The sequence below is a fragment of the Eubalaena glacialis genome, chromosome 10 (genome assembly GCF_028564815.1).
Source record: "Eubalaena glacialis isolate mEubGla1 chromosome 10, mEubGla1.1.hap2.+ XY, whole genome shotgun sequence".
In the NCBI taxonomy this organism is placed as follows: domain Eukaryota; kingdom Metazoa; phylum Chordata; class Mammalia; order Artiodactyla; family Balaenidae; genus Eubalaena; species Eubalaena glacialis.
This window is the reverse complement of record NC_083725.1, coordinates 113,202,136-113,225,922: the sequence shown is the minus strand read 5'-3', so window position 1 is coordinate 113,225,922 and position 23,787 is coordinate 113,202,136. Positions and strand designations below refer to the sequence as shown.

Here is a 23,787-nt window from a genome sequence, read left to right as displayed (position 1 = left end):
AAAACCAGGCTCAACAAATGCTTTCCGAAGGGTCCCTGGCAGGATTCCCCTCCAGATTAAACAAACAAGCCAGGCAGTCGAGATGTGAGAGGTGAGAGCTGAAGGTCCAGTCAACACGGAGCTAGTCACCAGGAGGTGTCCATGAGACCTGCTGGGCCGATTCGAATCTAGAATTGATTGTAAATCCTTCTCCCAGACTCCACCGTCCAGGAGTCTGCCTGTCCCCACTCCCCACGGCTTTTGCTTACCAGAGATTCCCCAAGTAATTTCTGTTTTCCTCCTGTGGTGTGGCTGTCAGCCCCTCTCTCAGTCCCCTGTGCTGTGTCCCAGGAGGCTCCGTGGGCCTCCGTTATGGTCCCGGCTTCTTTGGGAAACAGGCAACCACGCTGTGGGCTGGGCTGCGGCCAGGCGGCTGTCACTCACGCAGACGCCGCTGCAACCTGTGGGGGGGCGTGTGTTTCTGCAGAGCGGGGATGACGAGGAGTACCAGCGCATCTACACCACGAAGATCAAGCCTCGGCTGAAGTCAGAGGATGGAGTGGAAGGGGAGCCTGGGGAGACCCAGAGCCGCACCATCACGGTGACTAGGAGGGTCACAGCCTACACCGTGGATGTGACAAGCCGCGAAGGAGCCAAGGACATCGACATCAGCAGCCCTGAGTTCAAGATCAAGATTCCACGGCACGAACTGACTGAAATCTCCACTGTGGATGTGGAGACCCAGCCTGGGAAGACAGTGATCAGACTGCCCTCGGGCTCGGGGTCACTGTCCCCCACCACAGGCTCCACTGTGGACATCCAAGCAGGGTCCATTTCCACTTCAGGACCAGAGCTCCAAGGTGCTGGCCACTCGAAGGTCCAGGTCACCGTGCCTGGGATAAAGGTGGGAAGCCCGGGTGTTAGTGTCAGTGCAAAGGGCCTGGACTTAGGTAGCAAAGGAGGGGTCCAAGTCCCAGGGGTGGACGTTTTGTCTTCTCTTGGGGGTGGGGCAGCAGAGTGGCAGGGCCCAGCTCTTGAGAGTGGCAATAATGGGAAAATTAAATTTCCCTCCATGAAGCTGCCAAAATTTGGTGTCTCAACAGGGCTTGAGGGTCAGGCCCCAGAGGCAGGGTTGAGTGTTTCTGCCCCTGAATTCTCTGTGGGGCACAAGGGTGGCAAGCCAGGCTTGACCATTGGCGGGAACATCCAGACCCCTCAGCTAGAAGTCAGTGGTCCCTTTGCCAGTATTAAGGGGCTTGAGGGGAAGCTGAAGGGCCCCCAAATCACTGGGCCATCCCTTGAGGGTGACCTGGGCCTGAAGGGTACCAAGCCACAGGGGAGTTCAAGGGTGGACATCTCTGTGCCCAAAATCGAGGGCAGCATCGCTGGCTCCAGGGTGGAAGTTCAAACTCCTAACATTGATATTCATGGGCCAGGGGGCAAACTGAATATGGCCAAGGTGAAGGCCCCCAAATTCTCTGTATCAGGTTCTAAGGGAGAGGGAGCTGACATTGATGTGACACTTCCTGGGGTCTCTGGGGATGTTGGCCTGCCTGAGGTTGCTTCTGGGGGGCTGGAAGGGAAGATGAAAGGTCCTAAAATCAAGACTCCTGAAACGATTGTTCAGACACCTAAAATCTCCATGCAGGATGTGGATCTGAGCCTCAGGTCCCCTAAACTGAAAGGAGACATTAAGGTTTCTGCTCCTGGGGTTCAAGGTGATGTTAAAGGCCCTCAAGTGGCAGTTAAAGGCGCCAAAGTGGACATAGAGACACCCAGCCTAGAGGGGACCGTGACTGACCCCAAGTTTAGTGGTACTTCTGGGAAAGAAGGAACCTGCAGGATCTCTGTGGCAGACGTAGACTTAAATGTGGCTGCACCAAAGGTGAAAGGGGGTGTGGATGTCATGCTTCCAAAAGTAGAGGGGAAAGTCAGTGTCCCTGAAGTTGATGTCAGAGGCCCCAAAGTGGATGTCAGTGCCCCAGAGGTGGACGTTCATGGTCCGGACTGGAACCTGAAAATGCCCAAGATGAAAATGCCCAAGTTCAGCACTCCAGGAGTCAAAGGGGAAGGGTCAGATGTAGATGTGGATCTCCCCAAAGGTGATGTCAGTATTTCAGGGCCCAAGGTCAGTGTGGAAGCCCCAAATGTCAACATAGGGGGCCTGGTGGGCAACCTTAAAGACCCTGATGTTCAGCTGCCTGAAGTGAGTGTCAAGACACCAAAGATCACCATGCCTGATGTAGATTTGCATGTGAAAGGCCCAAAGGTAAAAGGAGAGTATGATGTAACAGCAACAAAACTTGAAGGAGAGCTGAAAGGCCCCAAAGTGGACATTGATGCCCCTGATGTGGACGCTCATGGCCCAGACTGGCACCTGAAGATGCCCAAGATGAAAATGCCCAAATTCACTGTGCCAGGGTTCAAAGCAGAGGGCCCCGAAGTGCATGTAAACCTGCCTGCACCTGACGTGGACATTTCTGGGCCCAAGGTAGATGTCTGTGCTCCAGATGTGAGTATTGAGGGACCAGAGGGGAAATTGAAAGGACCCAAGTTTAAGATGCCTGAGATGAATATCAAAGCCCCAAAGATCTCCATACCAGATGTGGACTTACATTTGAAAGGCCCTAGTGTAAAAGGAGAATATGATGTCACAGTGCCGAAGGTTGAAGGTGAGATTAAAGTTCCTGATGTTGAACTTAAAAGTGCCAAACTGGACATTGATGCTCCAGATGTGGACACTCACGGCCCAGACTGGCACCTGAAGATGCCCAAAATGAAAATGCCCAAGTTCAGCATGCCCGGCCTCAAAGCGGAGGGCCCAGAAGTGGATGTGAACCTGCCCAAGACTGACATTGACATCGCTGGACCCAAGGTGGATGTTGAACTTCCAGATGTGAATATTGAAGGACCTGAAGGAAAGCTGAAGGGTCCCAAGTTTAAGATGCCTGAGGTGAATATCAAGGCCCCCAAGATCTCCATGCCTGATGTAGATTTGCATATGAAAGGTCCCAAGGTAAAGGGGGAATATGATGTTACAGTGCCAAAGCTGGAAGGGGACCTGAAGGGGCCAAAGGTAGACGTCAGTGCCCCAGATGTTGGAGTTCACAGTCCTGATTGGAACCTAAAGATGCCAAAGATGAAAATGCCCAGATTCACCAGGCCCAGCCTTAAAGGAGAGGGCCCAGAATTGGATGTGAACCTGCCCAAGGCTGATGTCGACATTTCTGCACGCAAGGTAGATATTAGTGCTCCGGATCTGAGCCTTGAAGGACCAGAAGGGAAGTTGAAAGGCCCCAAGTTTAAGATGCCTGAGATGCACTTCAAAGCTCCCAAGATGACCCTGCCAGATGTTGACATGGATCTTAAAGGACCCAAAATGAAAGGGAATCTAGATGTGTCTGCACCAAAAATAGAAGGTGAGATGAAAGCTCCACATGTGGACATCAAAGGCCCCAAAATAGATGTTAAAGCACCAGATGTGGAAGTTCAGGATGCAGACTGGAGTCTGAAAATGCCCAAGATGAAAATGCCTAAATTCAGCATGCCAAGCTTCAAAGGCGAGGGCCTAGATGTGGATGTGAACCAGCCCAAAGCTGACGTTGATGTCTCTGGACCCAAGGTGGACATTGAAGCCCCAGATGTGAGCCTTGAGGGTCCAGAAGGAAAGCTCAAGGGTCCCAAGTTTAAGATGCCTGAGATGCACTTCAAGGCCCCCAAGATCTCCATGCCTGATGTAGACTTACACTTGAAAGGCCCCAAAGTCAAAGGGGATGTGGATGTGTCTGTGCCCAAGATAGAAGGTGAAATGAAAGTGCCAGATGTGGACATCAAAGGCCCCAGAGTGGACGTTGATGTCCCAGATGTGGATGTTCAAGGCCCCGACTGGCACCTGAAGATGCCCAAGATGAAAATGCCCAAGTTCAGCATGCCTGGCTTCAGAGGAGAGGGCCCTGAAGTGGATGTGAACCTGTCCAAGGCTGACATTGATGTCTCAGGACCCAAGGTGGACATTGAAGCCCCAGATGTGAGCCTTGAGGGGCCAGAAGGAAAGCTCAAGGGTCCCAAGTTTAAGATGCCTGAGATGCACTTCAAGGCCCCCAAAGTCTCCACGCCTGATGTGGACTTACACTTGAAAGGCCCCAGAGTCAAAGGGGATGTGGATGTGTCTGTGCCCAAGATAGAAGGTGAAATGAAAGTGCCAGGTGTGGACATCAAAGGCCCCAAAGTGGACGTTGATGTCCCAGATGTGGATGTTCAAGGCCCCGACTGGCACCTGAAGATGCCCAAGATGAAAATGCCCAAGTTCAGCGTGCCTGGCTTCAAAGGAGAGGGCCCTGAAGTGGATGTGGACCTGCCCAAGGCTGACATTGATGTCTCAGGACCCAAGGTGGACATTGAAGTCCCAGATGTGAGCCTTGAAGGTCCAGAAGGGAAGCTCAAGGGTCCTAAGTTTAAGATGCCTGAGATGCACTTCAAGCCTCCGAAGATCTCCATGCCTGACATTGATTTAAACCTCAAGAGCCCCAAGGTGAAAGGTGATGTGGATGTGTCTTTACCAAAAGTGGAAGGTGAGCTTAAAGTTCCTGAAGTTGACATGAAAGGCCCCAAAGTGGACATTGATGCTCCAGATGTGGACGTTCATGGCCCAGACTGGCACCTGAAGATGCCCAAGATAAAAATGCCCAAGATCAGCATGCCCGGCTTCAAAGGAGAGAGCCCTGAAGTGGACGTGAACCTGCCTAAAGCTGACATTGATGTCTCAGGACCCAAGGTGGATGTTGAAGTTCCAAATGTGAATATTGAAGGTCCAGATGCAAAACTAAAAGGTCCTAAATTTAAGTTGCCAGAAATGAATATAAAGCCTCAGAAGATACCCATGCCTGATGTTAGTCTGCATTTGAAAGGCCATAAAATGAAAGGAGATTATGATGTTACGGTTCCAAAAGTAGAAGGAGAGATTAAAGCTCCTGACGTTGACATCGAAGGTCCAAAAGTAGACATTAATGCACCAGATGTGGGAGTTCATGGTCCAGACTGGCACCTGAAGATGCCCAAGATAAAAATGCCCAAGATCAGCATGCCTGGCTTCAAAGGAGAGGGCCCAGAAGTGGATGTGAACCTGCCCAAGGCTGACATTGACATCTCAGGACCCAAGGTGGACATTGATGTTCCAGATGTGAATATTGAAGGTCCAGAGGGGAAACTAAAGGGTCCCAAGTTCAAGATGCCAAGCATGCATATACAAACACACAAAATCTCTATGCCTGATGTTGGACTTAATCTGAAAGCCCCTAAACTGAAAACTGATGTAGATGTTTCTCTTCCCAAAGTGGAAGGAGACTTGAAATGTCCTGGAATTGACATAAAAGCCCCTAAAATGGATGTAGATGTTGGTGATATAGATGTTGAATGTCCAGAAGGAAAGCTTAAGGGTCCCAAGTTTAAGATGCCTGAGATGCACTTCAGGGCCCCCAAGATCTCCATGCCTGATGTGGACTTAAACTTGAAAGGCCCCAAAGTCAAGGGGGATGTGGATGTGTCTGTGCCCAAGATAGAAGGTGAAATGAAAGTGCCAGATGTTGAAGTCAGAGGACCCAAAGTAGACATTGATGTCCCAGATGTGGACGTTCAAGGCCCCGACTGGCATCTGAAGATGCCCAAGATGAAAATGCCCAAGTTCAGCATGCCTGGCTTCAAAGGAGAGGGCCCTGATGTAGATGTGAACCTACCAAAGGCTGACATTAATGTTTCTGGCCCCAAAGTGGACATTGATACTCTTGATTTGTATACTGAGGGACCAGAAGGAAAATTTAAAGGTTCTAAATTTAAGATGCCTAAGTTGAATATCAAAGCTCACAAGATATCCATGCCAGATGTGGACTTGAATTTGAAGGGACCCAAACTGAAAGGAGAGATGGATGCTTCTGTGCCAGAACTAGAAGGTGATCTCAAAGGTCCACAAGTTGATATCAAAGGTCCTAGTGTGGATGTGGAAGTGCCTGACGTTGATCTGGAATGTCCTGATGCGAAGTTGAAAGGCCCTAAGTTTAAGATGCCAGACATGCACTTCAAAGCCCCCAAGATTTCCAGGCCTGATGTAGACTTACACTTGAAAGGCCCCAAAGTCAAAGGGGATGTGGATGTGTCTGTGCCCAAGATAGAAGGTGAAATGAAAGTGCCAGATGTGGACATCAAAGGCCCCAAAGTGGACGTTGATGTCCCAGATGTGGACGTCCAGGGCCCAGACTGGCACCTGAAGATGCCCAAGATGAAAATGCCTAAATTCAGCATGCCAAGCTTCAAAGGCCAAGGCCCAGATGTGGACGTGAACCTGCCCAAGGCTGACATTGATGTCTCAGGACCCAAGGTGGACATTGAAACCCCAGATGTGAGCCTGGAGGGGCCAGAAGGAAAGCTCAAGGGTCCCAAGTTTAAGATGCCTGAGATGCACTTCAAGGCCCCCAAGATCTCCATGCCTGATGTGGACTTACACTTGAAAGGCCCCAAAGTCAAAGGGGATGTGGATGTGTCTGTGCCCAAGATAGAAGGTGAAATGAAAGTGCCAGATGTGGACATCAAAGGCCCCAAAGTGGACGTTGATGTCCCAGATGTGGATGTTCAAGGCCCCGACTGGCACCTGAAGATGCCCAAGATGAAAATGCCCAAATTCAGCATGCCTGGCTTCAGAGGAGAGGGCCCTGAAATGGATGTGAACCTGCCCAAAGCTGACATTGACGTCTCAGGACCCAAGGTGGACATTGAAGCCCCAGATGTGAACCTTGAGGGGCCAGAAGGAAAGCTCAAGGGTCCCAAGTTTAAGATGCCTGAGATGCACTTCAAGGCCCCCAAGATCTCCATGCCTGATGTGGACTTACACTTGAAAGGCCCCAGAGTCAAAGGGGATGTGGATGTGTCTGTGCCCAAGATAGAAGGTGAAATGAAAGTGCCAGATGTGGACATCAAAGGCCCCAAAGTGGACGTTGATGTCCCAGATGTGGATGTTCAAGGCCCCGACTGGCACCTGAAGATGCCCAAGATGAAAATGCCCAAATTCAGCATGCCTGGCTTCAGAGGAGAGGGCCCTGAAATGGATGTGAACCTGCCCAAAGCTGACATTGACGTCTCAGGACCCAAGGTGGACATTGAAGCCCCAGATGTGAACCTTGAGGGGCCAGAAGGAAAGCTCAAGGGTCCCAAGTTTAAGATGCCTGAGATGCACTTCAAGGCCCCCAAGATCTCCATGCCTGATGTGGACTTACACTTGAAAGGCCCCAGAGTCAAAGGGGATGTGGATGTGTCTGTGCCCAAGATAGAAGGTGAAATGAACGTGCCAGGTGTGGACATCAAAGGGCCCAAAGTGGACGTTGATGTCCCAGATGTGGATGTTCAAGGCCCTGACTGGCACCTGAAGATGCCCAAGGTGAAAATGCCCAAGTTCAGCATGCCTGGCTTCAAAGGAGAGGGCCCAGAAGTGGATGTGAACCTGCCCAAGGCTGACATTGATGTCTCAGGACCCAAGGTGGACATTGAAGGCCCTGATATTAATATTGAAGGACCAGAGGGAAAGTTGAAAGGTCCTAAGTTCAAGATGCCAGAGATGAACATCAAAGCCCCGAAGATCTCCATGCCTGACTTTGATTTGCACCTGAAAGGTCCTAAGGTGAAAGGAGATCTGGATGTTTCTCTACCTAAGGTGGAAGGTGACCTAAAGGCCCCTGAAGTTGACATGAAAGGCCCCAAAGTGGACATTGATGTTCCAGATGTAGACGTTCACAGCCCAGACTGGCACCTGAAGATGCCCAAGATAAAAATGCCCAAGATCAGCATGCCTGGCTTCAAAGGAGAGGGCCCAGAAGTGGATGTGAACCTGCCCAAGGCCGACATTGATGTGTCAGGACCCAAAGTGGACATTGAAGGCCCTGATGTTAACATTGAAGGGCCAGAAGAAAAGTGGAAAAGTCCAAAGTTTAAAATGCCTGAAATGCATTTTAAGACTCCAAAGATACCCATGCCAGATATTGATCTTAATCTAACAGGTCCAAAGATGAAAGGAGATGTGGATATTACATGCCCCAAGGTAGAGGGAGATTTTAAAGTACCTGAAGTTGACCTCAGAGGCCCCAAAGTGGACATTGATGTCCCTGATGTGGATGTTCAAGGCCCAGACTGGCACCTAAAGATGCCTAAGATGAAAATGCCCAAGTTCAGCATGCCTGGATTCAAAGGAGAAGGCCCAGAAGTGGATGTGAACCTGCCCAAGGCCGACATTGATGTGTCAGGACCCAAAGCGGACATTGAAGGCCCTGATGTTAACATTGAAGGACCAGAAGGAAAGTTGAAAGGTCCTAAGTTCAAGATGCCTGAGATGAACATCAAAGCCCCCAAGATCTCCATGCCTGACTTTGATTTACACCTGAAAGGTCCTAAGGTGAAAGGAGATGTAGATGTTTCTGTTCCTAAGGTGGAAGGTGACCTAAAGGCCCCTGAAGTTGACATCAAATGCCCCAAAGTGGACATTGATGTCCCTGATGTGGACGTTCATGGCCCAGACTGGCACCTGAAGATGCCTAAGATGAAAATGCCCAAGTTCAGCGTGCCTGGATTCAAAGGAGAGGGCCCAGAAGTGGATGTGAACCTGCCCAAGGCCGACATTGATGTGTCAGGACCCAAAGTGGACATTGAAGGCCCTGATGTTAACATTGAAGGGCCAGAAGGAAAGTTGAAAGGTCCTAAGTTCAAGATGCCTGAGATGAACATCAAAGCCCCCAAGATCTCCATGCCTGACTTTGATTTACACCTGAAAGGTCCTAAGGTGAAAGGAGATGTAGATGTTTCTGTGCCTAAGGTGGAAGGTGACCTAAAGGCCCCTGAAGTTGACATCAAAGGCCCCAAAGTGGACATTGATGTCCCTGATGTGGATGTTCATGGCCCAGACTGGCATCTGAAGATGCCTAAGATGAAAATGCCCAAGTTCAGCATGCCCAGCTTCAAAGGAGAGGGCCCAGAAGTGGATGTGAATCTGCCCAAAGCTGACATTGATGTGTCAGGACCCAAGGTGGACATTGAAGGCCCTGATGTTAATATTGAAGGACCAGAGGGAAAGTTGAAAGGTCCTAAGTTCAAGATGCCAGAGATGAATATCAAAGCCCCCAAGATCTCCATGCCTGACCTTGATCTTAATCTGAAGGGCCCCAAAGTGAAGGGTGATGTGGATGTGTCTTTACCAAAAGTGGAAGGTGAGCTTAAAGTTCCTGAAGTTGACATGAAAGGCCCCAAAGTGGACATTGATGCTCCAGATGTGGACGTTCATGGCCCAGACTGGCACCTGAAGATGCCCAAGATAAAAATGCCCAAGATCAGCATGCCTGGCTTCAGAGGAGAGGGCCCAGAAGTGGATGTGAACCTGCCCAAGGCTGACATAGACGTCTCAGGACCCAAGGTGGACACTGATGTTCCAGATGTGAATATTGAAGGTCCAGATGCGAAACTGAAGGGTCCCAAGTTCAAGATGCCAGAGATGAATATCAAAGGTCCTAAGGTATCAATGCCAGATTTGGACCTTAATCTTAAAGGCCCTAAAATGAAAGGAGAGGTGGATATTTCACTTCCAAATGTAGAAGGTGATTTGAAAGGGCCTTCTCTTGACATCAAAGGCCTGAAGATAGATGTAGATGCGCCAGATATTGATATTCATGGCCCAGACGGCAAATTAAAAGGTCCAAAGCTGAAGATGCCTGATATGCATGCAAACATGCCCAAGATCTCCATGCCAGAAATTGACCTGAATTTGAAAGGCTCAAAACTTAAGGGAGATGTTGATGTTTCTGGACCCAAATTGGAAGGTGACATTAAAGCTGCCAAGTTAGATATAAAGGGCCCAGAAGTGGACATTTCTGGTCCTAAGCTCAATATTGAAGGCAAGTCAAAGAAATCTCGTTTTAAGCTTCCCAAATTTAATTTTTCAGGCTCCAAAGTTCAGACACCTGAGGTAGATGTCAAAGTCAAAAAGCCAGATATTGATGTAACAGGTCCAAAAGTTGACATTAATGCTCCCGATATTGAGGTCCAAGGAAAAGTGAAAGGACCCAAGTTCAAAATGCCTTTTCTGAGTATTTCGTCTCCTAAAGTGTCTATGCCTGATGTGGAGTTAAATCTGAAAGGTCCTAAAGTCAAAGGAGACTTAGATGTTGCAGGTCCTAATTTAGAAGGTGATTTTAAAGGACCCAAAGTGGACATTAAGGCACCAGAAGTTCATCTTGATGCACCTGATGTGGATGTTCATGGTCCAGACTGGAATTTGAAAATGCCCAAGATGAAAATGCCCAAGTTCAATGTGCCCGGCTTAAAAGCAGAAGGGCCAGATATGGCTGCGGATCTGCCAAAAGGAGATATCAACATAGAGGGTCCCAGAATGGACATTGAGGGCCCAGAAATCAATGTGGGAGGTCTAGAGGGAGGCTTAAAAGGTCCCAAATTCAAGATGCCTGATATGAATATCAAAGCTCCCAAGGTCTCCATGCCTGATGTGGACTTACACTTGAAAGGCCCCAAAGTCAAAGGGGATGTGGATGTGTCTGTGCCCAAGATAGAAGGTGAAATGAACGTGCCAGGTGTGGACACCAAAGGGCCCAAAGTGGACGTTGATGTCCCAGATGTGGATGTTCAAGGCCCTGACTGGCACCTGAAGATGCCCAAGGTGAAAATGCCCAAGTTCAGCATGCCTGGCTTCAAAGGAGAGGGCCCCGAAGTGGATATGAACCTGCCCAAAGCTGACATTGGTATTTCTGGCCCCAAAGTGGACATTGATGCCCCAGATGTGAATATTGAAGGTCCAGATGTGAAACTGAAGGGCCCCAAATTCAAGATGCCAGAGATGAATATCAAAGCTCCCAAAATCTCCATGCCTGACCTTGACTTTAACCTGAAGAGCCCCAAACTAAAGGGTGATATGGATGTGTCTTTGCCAAAAGTGGAAGGTGACCTCAAGGCCCCTGAAGTGGACATCAAGGGCCCCAAAGTGGACACTGAAACTCCTGATACTAACATTGAAGGCCCAGAGGGGAAATTGAAGGGGCCCAAATTCAAGATGCCAGAGATGCACCTGAAGGCGCCCAAGATCTCCATGCCTAACATTGATTTAAACGTGAAGGGGCCCAAGGTGAAGGGTGATATAGATGTTTCCCTTCCGAAGACTGAAGGAGATCTGAAAGGCCCTGAGATCGACATCAAAGGTCCCAAAGTGGACACTGACGCTCCAGATGTGGATATTCAAGGTCCAGACTGGCACCTGAAGATGCCCAAGATAAAAATGCCCAAGATCAGCATGCCCGGCTTCAAAGGAGAGGGCCCAGAAGTGGATGTGAACCTCCCCAAGACCAACATTGATGTGTCAGGACCCAAGGTGGACATTGAAGGCCCTGATGTTAACATTGAAGGACCTGAGGGAAAATTGAAAGGTCCTAAGTTCAAGATGCCAGAGATGAACATCAAAGCCCCCAAGATCTCCATGCCTGACTTTGATTTGCACCTGAAAGGTCCTAAGGTGAGAGGAGATCTGGATGTTTCTCTGCCTAAGGTGGAAGGTGACCTAAACGCCCCTGACGTTGACCTTAAAGGCCCCAAAGTGGATATTGATGTCCCAGATGTGGACGTGCATGGCCCAGACTGGCACCTGAAGATGCCCAAGATAAAAATGCCCAAGATCAGCATGCCTGGCTTCAAAGGAGAGGGCCCAGAAGTGGATGTGAACCTGCCCAAGGCTGACATTGATGTCTCAGGACCCAAGGTGGACGTTAGTATGCCAGATGTGGATATTGACGGTCCAGATGTGAAACTGAAGGGCCCCAAGTTCAAGATGCCTGAGATGAACATCAAAGCCCCCAAGATCTCCATGCCTGACTTTGATTTGCACCTGAAAGGTCCTAAGGTGAAAGGAGATGTGGATGTTTCTCTGCCTAGGGTGGAAGGTGACCTAAAGGCCCCTGAAGTTGACATCAGAGGTCCCAAAGTGGACATTGATGCTCCAGATGTGGACGTGCATGGCCCAGACTGGCACCTGAAGATGCCCAAGATAAAAATGCCCAAGATCAGCATGCCCAGCTTCAAGGGAGAAGGCCCAGAAGTGGATGTGAACCTGCCCAAGGCCGACATTGATGTCTCTGGACCCAAGGTGGACATAGACACTCCTGACATTGATGTTCATGGTCCAGAAGGGAAACTGAAGGGCCCCAAGTTTAAAATGCCTGACCTGCACCTCAAGGCACCCAAGATCTCCATGCCTGAAGTTGACCTGAATCTGAAGGGCCCCAAGGTCAAGGGTGATGTGGATGTTACTCTGCCCAAAGTTGAAGGTGACCTCAAGGGCCCTGAAGTTGACATCAAAGGTCCCAAAGTGGACATCGATGTCCCAGATGTGGACGTGCACGGCCCAGACTGGCACCTGAAGATGCCTAAGGTGAAAATGCCCAAGATCAGCATGCCTGGCTTCAAAGGAGAGGGCCCAGAAGTGGACGTGAACCTGCCTAAAGCTGACATTGATGTCTCAGGACCCAAGGTGGACATTGATGTTCCAGACGTGAATATTGAAGGTCCAGATGCGAAACTGAAGGGCCCCAAGTTCAAGATGCCAGAGGTGAACATCAAAGCTCCTAAGATCTCCATGCCTGGCATTGACTTAAACCTGAAAGGACCCAAAGTAAAGGGAGATGTGGATGTTTCTCTGCCTAAGGTGGAGGGTGACCTCAAGGGCCCTGAAGTTGATGTCAAGGGCCCCAAAGTGGACATTGATGTCCCAGATGTGGACGTTCATGGCCCAGACTGGCATCTGAAGATGCCTAAGGTGAAAATGCCCAAGTTCAGCATGCCTGGCTTCAAAGGAGAGGGCCCCGAAGTGGATGTGAACCTGCCTAAGGCTGACATTGACGTGTCAGGGCCCAAGGTGGACGTTGATGTTCCAGATGTAAATATTGAAGGTCCAGATGCGAAACTGAAGGGCCCTAAATTCAAGATGCCGGAGATGAACATAAAAGCCCCTAAAATCTCCATGCCTGACCTTGACTTTAACCTGAAGGGCCCCAGAATGAAGGGTGATGTTGATATCTGTCTGCCCAAAGTTGAGGGTGATCTCAAGGCCCCTGAGGTGGACATCAAGAGCCCCAAACTGGACATTGACACTCCTGATATCAATATTGAAGGTCCAGATGGAAAACTGAAGGGGCCTAAATTTAAGATGCCAGAGATGAACATTAAAGCCCCCAAGATCTCCATGCCTGACTTTGACTTAAATCTGAAAGGGCCAAAGGTAAAGGGGGATGTGGACTTTTCACTGCCTAAGGTAGAAGGCGATCTGAAAGGGCCAGAGGTGGACATTGAAGGTCCTGAAGGGAAACTCAAAGGACCCAAATTTAAGATGCCTGATGTCCATTTTAAAACCCCACAAATCTCCATGAGTGACATTGATTTGAACTTGAAAGGACCTAAGATAAAAGGAGATTTGGACACTTCCATCCCTAAACTGGAAGGAGATCTGAAAGGCCCGAAAATAGATGTTAAAGGCCCTAAGTTGGACATAGACACTCCTGATTTTGACATTAATGGTCCAGAAGGGAAACTGAAGGGCCCCAAGTTTAAAATGCCTGACCTGCATCTCAAGGCACCCAGGATCAGTGTGCCTGGCTTCAAAGGAGAGGGCCCTGAAGTGGATGTGACCCTGCCCAAGGCTGACATTGACATCTCAGGACCCAAGGTGGACATTGATGTTCCAGATGTGAATATTGAAGGTCCAGATGCGAAACTGAAGGGCCCCAAGTTCAAGATGCCAGAGGTGAACATCAAAGCTCCTAAGATCTCCATGCCTGGCGTTGACTTAAACCTGAAAGGACCCAAAGTAAAGGGAGATGTGGATGTTTCTCTGCCTAAGGTGGAGGGTGACCTCAAGGGCCCTGAAGTTGATGTCAAGGGCCCCAAAGTGGACATTGATGTCCCAGATGTGGACGTGCATGGCCCAGACTGGCACCTGAAGATGCCTAAGGTGAAAATGCCCAAGTTCAGCATGCCTGGCTTCAAAGGAGAGGGCCCCGAAGTGGATGTGAACCTGCCTAAAGCTGACATTGACGTCTCAGGACCCAAGGTGGACGTTGATGTTCCAGATGTGAACATTGAAGGTTCAGATGCGAAACTGAAAGGCCCCAAGTTCAAGATGCCGGAGATAAATATCAAAGCTCCCAAAATCTCCATGCCTGATGTCGACCTGGATTTGAAAGGATCCACAGGCAAAGGAGATTTCGATGTGTCTGTCCCTAAGATTGAAGGGACTTTCAAAGGCCCAGAAGTAGACCTTAAAGGTCCAGGTCTGGATTTTGAAGGCCCTGATGCCAAACTCAGTGGCCCACATTTGAAGATGCCATCACTGGATATATCTGCCCCTAAAGTAACTGCTCCTGATATTGATTTGCATCTCAAGGCACCCAAAATTGGAGTTTCTGGTCCCAAATTAGAAGGCGGTGAACTGGACCTCAAGGGACCCAAAGTTGATTTAGAAGCTCCAAGCTTAGATGTACACGTGGAGAGCCCAGATATTAACACTGAGGGGCCAGATGTGAAAATTCCCAAATTTAAGAAACCCAAGTTTGGGTTTGGGGCAAAAAGCCCCAAAGCTGACTTCAAATCACCTTCGCTTGATGTGACAGTTCCTGAGGCAGAGCTGAATGTTGAGGCTCCTGAAATTAGTGTTGGTGGCAAGGGCAAGAAAAGTAAGTTTAAAATGCCTAAAATTCACATGAGTGGTCCTAAAATTAAGGCCAAAAAACAAGGATTTGATTTGAATGCTCCTGGGGGTGAGATTGATGCCAGTCTCAAGTCTCCTGATGTAGATGTCAACGTTGCAGGGCCGGATGCCTCACTTAAAGTTGACATGAAATCTCCCAAGACCAAGAAACCTATGTTTGGAAAAATGTACTTTCCAGATGTAGAATTTGACATTAAATCACCTAAATTTAAAGCTGAAGCTTCCCTCCCTGGCCCCAAAATGGGGGGTGAAATCCAGGCACCTGACCTGGATATTCCCTCACCAGGGATTAATGTGGAAGGTCCTGACATCAAGCTGAAGGCTCCCAAGTTCAAGGTGCCAGGTGTGGATGTCTCAGGGCCAAAAATAGAGGGCGACTTGAAAGGCCCCAGGGTGCAGGCAAATTTGGATGCATCTGACATCAACATTGAAGGCCCAGATGCTAAAGTCAAAGCACCGTCATTCAGCATTTCTGCCCCTCAAGTCTCCATCCCTGATGTGAATGTTAACTTGAAAGGACCAAAGGTAAAGGGTGATGTCCCCAGTGTGGGACTGGAAGGACCAGATGTAGATCTGCAAGGTCCAGAATCGAAAATTAAGTTCCCCAAGTTTTCGATGCCCAAGATCGGCATCCCTGGTGTGAAGATGGAGGGTGGGGGAGCTGAGGTCCAGCTGCCCTCTCTAGAAGGAGGCTTGAGCGCACCGGGTGTTAAGCTTGAAGGGCCCGATGTGTCTCTGAAAGGGCCAAAAGTAGACTTGCCTTCAGTGAATCTCTCTGCACCGAAAGTCTCTGGACCTGACCTTGACCTGAACTTGAAAGGACCAAGTTTGAAGGGAGGCCTGGATGTATCTGTTCCCGGCATGAAGGTGCATGCTCCCGGGCTTGACCTCAGAGGTGTCGGTGGAAAGGTGAAGGTAGAAGGTGATGGTGTGAAAGTGCCTGGAATCGATGCCACAGCAGTGCTTGACGTCGGTGCGCCAGATGTGATCCTGAAGGGACCAAGCCTGCAGGGAGACCTGGCTGTCTCTGGTGACATCAAGTGTCCTGAAGTATCAGTAGGTGCTCCTGATCTAAGCTTGGAGGCACCTGAAGGTGGTATCAAACTTCCTAAGATGAAGCTGCCCCAGTTCGGCATCTCCGCTCCAGGGTCCGACTTGGACATCAGCGTCAAGGGGCCACAAGTTGCTGGAGAACTAAAGGGGCCCGGCATAGATTTGAACCTCAGAGGCCTGAACCTGAAAGGGCCTCAGATCTCTGGCCCTCAAATCTCAGCACCAGATGTGGACTTGAACTTGGAAGGACCAAAAGTAAAAGGCAGCCTCGGGGCCAGTGGTGAGATGAAAGGCCCCACGGTTGGAGGAGGTCTTCCGGGCATCAGTGTTCAAGGCCTAGAAGGAAACCTCCAAATGCCTGGAATTACATCATCCAGGTGTGAGGTGGAGCTGCCAGGTGTGAATGTGAAACTCCCAACCGGGCAAATTTCTGGTCCTGAAATCAAAGGTGATCTGAAAGGTTCAGGGATAGGTTTCCACGGGGCCCTTCCTGACATTGGCATGAAAGGGCCTTCATTTAACGTGGCATCTCCTGAGTCAGATTTTGGTGTCAGCTTGAAGGGCCCGAAAATCAAAGGAGGCATGGACGTTTCAGGGGGTGTCAGTGCCCCAGATATCAGCCTGGGCGAGGGGCATGTGAGCGTCAAAGGTTCCGGGGTGGAGTGGAAAGGACCCCAGGTCTCCTCTGCTCTCAACTTGGATGCACCTAAGTCTGCCGGAGGACTTCATTTCTCAGGACCAAAGATAGAAGGAGGTGTCAAAGGAGGCCAGACTGGACTTCAGGGTCCTGGGCTGAGCGTGTCTGGGCCTCAAGGTCACTTGGAAAGCGGATCTGGAAAAGTAACATTCCCCAAGATGAAGATCCCCAAGTTCACCTTCTCTGGCCGTGAGCTGGTTGGCAGAGAAGTAGGGGTGGATATTAACTTCCCTAAAGCGGAGGCCAGTGTCCAGTCTGGTGCCGGAGAGGGCGAGTGGGAAGAGTCTGATGTAAAACTTAAAAAGTCCAAAATCAAAATGCCCAAGTTCAGCTTTTCCAAACCTAAAGGGAAAGCTGGTGTCACCGGCTCACCGGAAGCATCCATTTCAGGGTCCAAAGGTGACCTGAAGAGCTCCAAGGCCAGCCTAGGCTCTCTGGAAGGAGAGGCAGAAGTCGAAACATCTTCGCCCAAAGGCAAATTCTCCTTATTCAAAAGCAAGAAGCCACAGCACCGCTCAAATTCCTTCAGTGAAGAAAGGGAGCCCTCTGCATCTTCTACCCCTCCGGGAACTTTGGAGTTCGAAGGTGGGGAAGTGTCGCTGGAAGGCGGGAAAGTCAAAGGGAAACATGGGAAGCTGAAATTTGGTACCTTTGGTGGATTGGGGTCAAAGAGCAAAGGTCATTATGAGGTGACTGGGAGTGATGATGAGGCAGGCAAGTTACAGGGGAGTGGAGTGTCCTTGGCCTCTAAGAAGTCCCGACTGTCATCTTCTTCTAGCAGTGACAGTGGGACTAAGGTTGGCATCCAGCTTCCCGAGGTGGAGCTGGCAGTTTCCACAAAGAAAGAGTAGCAGGCTTCCGTGTGTGTGTGTGTGTGTGTGTGTACATATATGTATAAAAATACATCAGCCTTGGGTGTGTTTGTATATAAACTGCAAAGAGAAACACGCCGACAGCCTCAGCAATAACGCAAACATCTGGCCTCTGGCAGGGGCAAGCGCTGAAAAGCCAACCGCCTTTAGGCGCCTCCTGGAGCTTTACGGATAGGTAAAGAGTTCTAAGTTCTTCGTCCAGCCCGTGTGCAGAGTCAACAGTATTTGCCTTAAGATTTCCGTTTTTTTTTTTTTTTGCATTGAACGCTGAGAGCTCCTGTTTACTAAGCAAGCTTTTGTGTTTATTATCCTCATTTTTACTGAACATTGTTAGCGTTGGGGTCATGGAAACCCACTTTTTCATTGTAATGACTTTTGGGGCTTATGTTAGTAAGGGTGGGGGGTGGAGAAGGCAGTAGAGGGGGGCCAGACCTTCATTTCTCCTACCGTCGGATCTACTCAAACAGGAAACACCCAAAGATGGCTGCGAGGAGCCGCCAGGCAGGGCGTGTGGGTGTTTCTAGAACTCTTTAGCGTTGCTTTTTCTTCCCCAGGGGTGGCGGTCCCAGCCCGTTTGGTGCTCACGGTGAGAGGGAATTTAGAATCTGTTTGCAAATTAGCCAACCCACCAACTCAACACGAGGGCCTTCCATTCTGTGTGTTGTAAGAGAAATGTTTTCTTTGTGATCGCCACGTTCCTGATATTAATTCTGATTTCTTTTAACCAATGTTATCGTGATTAAGAAAATTTCCAGCACTTTAATGGCAAATTAATTGAGAATGTAAGAAAATTGATGCTGTCAAGGGCAAATAAAGCTGTTTATTAACCCGGATGTCCTGTGCCTTTTATATTCTGTGATGGGAGGATGAGGCCTAGGGAGGCTGCACATCCAGCCCTGACAGGTCAGACTGGGTCCGCTCAGTGGCATTGCTAGTTGCATTAGTGGGTAATGGGAGGGATTCTTTGCTTCTCGATTCTCATGGTGAGGCTGGTTGCACCATTGCTGAGAAATCAAGAGAGGCTGGGCACACTGGCAGCCCGAGCCCCAGGACCTGCCCACCAATTTGGCATCCTCAGATAGGAATGTACGATTCAGAAATGGTTCAGACATGAATGGAAAAAAAGGCCTATTGGAATGGCAGAAAGGGATCTGGCCGTGGGTCACAGGCCTGCCAGCTATTCCAAACTTGGCTGTAGGTTTGCTGGCTGGCCTCGTTACCTGCCCTTCTGGGCCTCAGTTTCCTCTTCTTTGAAATAAGGGTGCTGATCTCGAATTACATGTCTTTCTGGTTCCGTCTAGTCCTTGTGAGCGCTAAACTTTATGAAAGATCTCTTCTGACAGAAGTCCCCTCCCCCACCCTTTTTTTTTTTTTTTTGGCCTTCCCCTTGCGGCATGCAGGATCTTAGTTCCCTGACCAGGGATCGAACCCACGCCCCCTGCATTGGGAGCACGGAGTCTTAACCACTGGACCGCCAGGGAAATCCAAAAGTCCCCTTTTGATTTCCAGCTCTGTAGACAATACACAGTGGGGGGGCCTTCTAGAAACTGGCTTCTGATGTTGGTCATTGCTGGGCAGAGGGCAATGCCTTCTTAGGCCAAAATGATAGAACCAAGCTCATTCCCCTTGCCATTCCCCAGAGCTGCTTCCTTTCTGCCAGTGGAAGCAGCTCTGTACCTCTCCCATCAGCCCTGGAGCGGAGATACCAGCTCCAACCCCCTCCTGCCCTCTCCAGAGCCAGCTTGTCTGCGGGTCTCAGCGCAGAGCAGTGAGGATCTCCTGCCCAGCGTGAAATCCACCTGCCCTTCCTTGGATTTCAGACGGGCCTTTGCCAGCTTCATCCACTCCCACCTCAGCCAGCAGAGCCTGTGTCCCTGGGGGGTTTTGGAGCTCACGGGTGGCTCTTGGTTTTGGAAAGAGATAGGTAACAAGGGAGGTGCTTGATCCCCTGTGGCTTTTTAAAAAAGTTTTTTTTTAATTTTATTTTTTTATTGAAGTATAGTTGATTTACAATGTTGTATTAGCTTCAGGAGTACAGCAAAGTGATTCGGTTTTATATATATAAATATAAATATATAAATATATATATATATATTCTTTTCCCTTATAGGTTATTACAAAATATTGAATATAGTTCCCTGGGCTATACGATAGGTCCTTGTTGGTTATCTATTTTATATATAGTAGTGTGTATCTGTTAATCCCATACTCCTAATTTATCCCTCCCCCAGCCCCCGTGGCTTTTTAAAAGCTGCTTTTGTGAATTGGGCAAGAGTTTCCTCACCCATAAAATAGGGGTAGCATCCACAGGACCAGAGTCTGTCCGTTCAGGTATTTGGGTTGTCTGCTGTGCAAGGGCATCGCATTTAAGGGTATAGCATTCATGTCACAGCCATATGTTTGTTTATTGAGAGCATGAGGGTGGGCATGGAGTCCTAGAGAGGTGGGTGTGAGCCCCTGCACACACGCTGAAAAGCTAGAGTGTGCACACGCCCAATGGCACACGTGCCTACACGCAGCTGCCTTCCGTCCTAACCAGGTCTGGGCTCCCCACAAGTGTGCTGCTTTCAACCACGGCTCAAATCCCAGTTCTCGGTTCTGAAGCTGATGAGTGTGGAGTGGGACAGAGTGTGCCTGCTGCCTGAGATGTGTGGTCCTGGCATCTGGAGGGGGGATAAGTGGGTGACAGTGTGGTGCACTTGTGTACACAGCCAGGGGGATGCCCACTGGGACGCTGGAAAGATCTCCCGGGCAGAACTACCCAGGTTGTCCAATAATATGGCAATTAAAAAAATTTTTTTTTAGCTTGAGGAAGGGGTGATGTACACTAGTGTGGCCCTCAGCGTCCATTCATTCAACAAGTATTTTTAGAGCATCACGTGGTTAGATGCTGTCCCTGCCCCCCTGGTCTCAGAATCCTCCTCTGCTGACCTCCACAGACCAAGTGATGTGATGGATGTGGGACACTGGAAGACTGGAAATACACACGTGTAAGTGACGCTTCTCCCGGGATGATGAGGATGATGGTGACGTTTCCTGGACTCTCAGGGTGAGATCTCATTGGCTGGGACAGTCAGGGGTAGTGGGTCAGATGGATCAGGAACATGGCAACGGGCCATTCAAATGTGAGAAACTTCTCAGCTGCCCTCCTCCCGCATCAGGCCCAGGCTGGAGGCAGTGACCACAGGACAGGAGCCTTCCCTGCTGCAGTGACTGTCACCACCGGAAGGGGAAACATGGAGGAGGTGCCAGGGGGTGGAGACTCATATGGAGGGCCCATCCCAGCGAGCTTTCCTTTGCTTGTTCTGCCCACCCACTCTGAGTTCCCCCCTTCCTCCGTTCTTCCTGACGCCTTCTCACCGCCTACCTGATGGGGATGGTCCAAGTTATTCCCCAAAGTCCTGCGGGGCCCAGATTCAGGAGGTCTTAATACTCTGAGGTCCCAGTTCCTGCATTTGAGGGTGGGAGTGGTCTCAGGAGGCCTGGAGGGGGCTGGGCTGGGCTCCTCAGGGTCCTTCCTTGGAGTTCCAGCACGGAGCCACAGCAGGGCCTGCAGTCTGGCAGTGCACCTTGCTTTAAGCAGTGTGACTGACTGTGCGCGTGGCTAAGGGGACATTTGGCAAATTCAATTCTTTTTTTTTTTTTTTTTTTACTTTTTTTGGCCACACCCCACGGCATGTGAGATCTTAGTTCCCCGACCAGGGATCGAACCTGAGCCCCCTGCATTGGAAGTGCAGAGTCTTAACCACTGGACCGCCAGGGAAGTCCCAAATTCAATTACGTTGAAAGGCACCCCATGCTCACAAAAGGCAGTGTATGTTTTTCACCAACTCAAACTTCTTTCTGTACGTCAGGGTCCCTACAGGAAATGTTCATGAAGACAACTCAGCCACAGAGAATTTAACGGCGGCTGTTTATGCAGTAGTGGGCCAGGACCAAGCAGCCAACAAGGGGTGGTGAGACCCCCAGGGAGAGCGGGAGGCTGGTGCTACCCCTGGGCCTGAAGGGCCCTGGGAAGAGATGGTATTCCTGGAATCTAGCCACGAGGAGCCACAGCATCTGCCAGAACTGCCCGCCATGAGAAGTAGGAATAAGCACCCTGAACTTTCCTTCTGCTGGTGCCTTGCGCTGAAGGGCAAGCGAGCCCAGGTCTTTTTTTAAAAAAAAAAAAATTTATTTATTTGGTTGTGTCGGGTCTTAGCTGCAGTAGGCAGGCTCCTTAGTTGCGGCATGTGAACTCTTAGTTGCGGCATGCATGTGGGCTCTAGTTCCCTGACCAGGGGTCGAACACGGGCCCCCTGCATTAGGAGCACTGAGTCTTACTCACTGCGCCACCAGGGAAGTCCCAATCCCAGAACTTGCGGGTAGAGGGATCGGCCTCCCAGAGGCACAGAGCAGGGCAGAGAAGCAGGGAGAAGGGGCCTCAGGGTGGATGGTGAGATAGAGAACGACCAGGACAATGCCCTCATCCTCATTTTTCTGTTTGGCAAGTGTGACTTTCTATGTATTGAGGTTTCTTAAAATAGCCACAGTTATGTGGGATGTATCTAAGGTATGATCATAAAGTAATATGACAATTTTTGTTTTAAACAAACACACTTATACTCGGGAGGTGCTACACTTACTTCTGTGAAAATTTTACTGTTAAGAATATTTTTGTCCCCTCTCTTTTGGAACTGCTCTCGACATCACTTGTGCATTAAAAAAAAGTAACAATTTCCTTGGGGAAGCACAGATCTTCCTCTTTTGAGGCCTGCAAATAGCCAAAGGGCCTGGAAGATCCTCCAGGGTTCCCAGGACAAAACCCTGAAAAAGACCACTAGCCTGGGAGTCAGTGGGATTCGCCATGATCTTGAACAAGTGAAGGTCCCTCTTTGAGCCTCGGTTTACTCATTTGTAACATGGATAAGGCACGCATTCTCTAAGGCCCTTGCCAGTTCCAATAGTCTATGCTATTTTCAGAAGCAAGGCTGGTTAATTAGGTGGCTGGGGCTGTTTGGGGTCAAAAGCAAGGCATGATTATAATGTAGTGCAACTAATTTTCCCATGTGGCTGGTAAACCAACTCAAATGTTTTGAGTAACAGAACTGTTGAAATACTGCTATGTCTCTAGTGGCCCAAAGCCAAGGCACTGCACCCCCAGGACTTTGCATGTTGCTGGCACGTGCGTCTCATTTCTCAAGTCCCATCTTAGCTCTCTGGCATTGCGTATAAGCTGTGACGTGAGAGATGCTGCTCAGCTTGTAACTGACGTTCCTTTTTTTTTTTTTTTTACGGTGTATTTATTTTGAATTCAAACCTAGAGAAGTTGTAAGAATGACACAGTGAATATCCATATAACTTTCACTTAGATTTCCCAGTTTTACCTTGTTGGTTTTAATCTCTCTCTCTCTACATGTTATAATTATCATTATATCTGCTGAATCATTTGAAAGTGAATTGCAAACATCATGACCCTTTACTCCTAAATCCTTCAGCATGTATGGACATTCTCTTATATAACCACAAGATAAGAGCCAAATTCAGGAAACTTAACATTGTTATTATTATCTGACATATTGCTCATATTTAAATTTTACCAGTTGCCCCAGTACTTACAATTTCCTTCTATCAATGTCTTTTTTCCCATTTAGGCTTCAACCATCTGTGATCCCATGTGACATTTAATTGTCATGGTCTCTTTAGCTTCTTCAGTTTGGAACAATGCCTTTGCTTTTTGTTGTCATTGGTGACACTGAGATTTTTGAAAGTGTACAGGGCCAGTTGTTTTGCAGAAACGTCCCTCGGTGTGGGTTTGTCGGAGGATATTTCCTCATGCTTGGGTTCAGGTTATGTGTTCTGGGGCAGGGATCCCACAGAAGTGGAGTGGGGTCACTGCTCAGGACCCTCATGGCTTGGATCCCTTGGTGAAGGAGGAGATTGTCAAGTTTCTCCATTGTAACAGCGCCGTGTTTTTTTCCCCTTTGGAATTAACAAGTAAACCCAAGTTTTCAAGAAAGAAGTCCAAGTTTGGGCAAGTTTATTCTGCAAGCACACTTGAAAGGGCTGGTGGCCTGCATGCCTCGGCCTTGGCGTGCTTTCCGGCTGGGGTTTGGAAACAGGAGTTCTGGCTTTGGGCTTTGCAGCACAGAGCAGCTCTCTGTCCGTCCTCATCAGGACAAAGAATTCAGTGCATGAACGCTTGCCACGGGTTGGGAATGCCAGAGCTGTTTACCGGCCTCTGAATCGCCCCGTGGCGTCTGGCATTTGCTAGTGCTTCCCAAGGCTGACTGATGCCAGCAGAGGTGCTGCCGTGCAGGGGCCAGAGCAAATGTGTGTGGAACATTCTGCTGAGGCCGGTGGTTTCAATTCCCTTTAAAAATATCTGTTATTTTCCACCACGAACTTGAGACCTGGCC

General features: G+C 49.3%; 1 protein-coding gene across 2 annotated transcripts in view; it reads left to right on the top strand.

Annotated features, from left to right (window-relative positions):
* Positions 1-23,787, top strand: part of AHNAK (AHNAK nucleoprotein) — an 84,317-nt gene that overhangs the window by 11,552 nt on the left and 48,978 nt on the right. Inside the window, exon 5 of one of the 2 annotated variants that reach the window (XM_061201864.1) lies at positions 467-18,222. The exons of the other annotated variant lie outside the window; for it this stretch is intronic. Within the exon in view, the coding sequence (XP_061057847.1) occupies positions 467-17,368 (16,902 nt within the window). The 3' untranslated portion in view covers positions 17,369-18,222. Of the gene's footprint in view, positions 1-466; positions 18,223-23,787 lie in introns of those variants that run through there. 2 annotated transcript variants of the gene reach the window in all.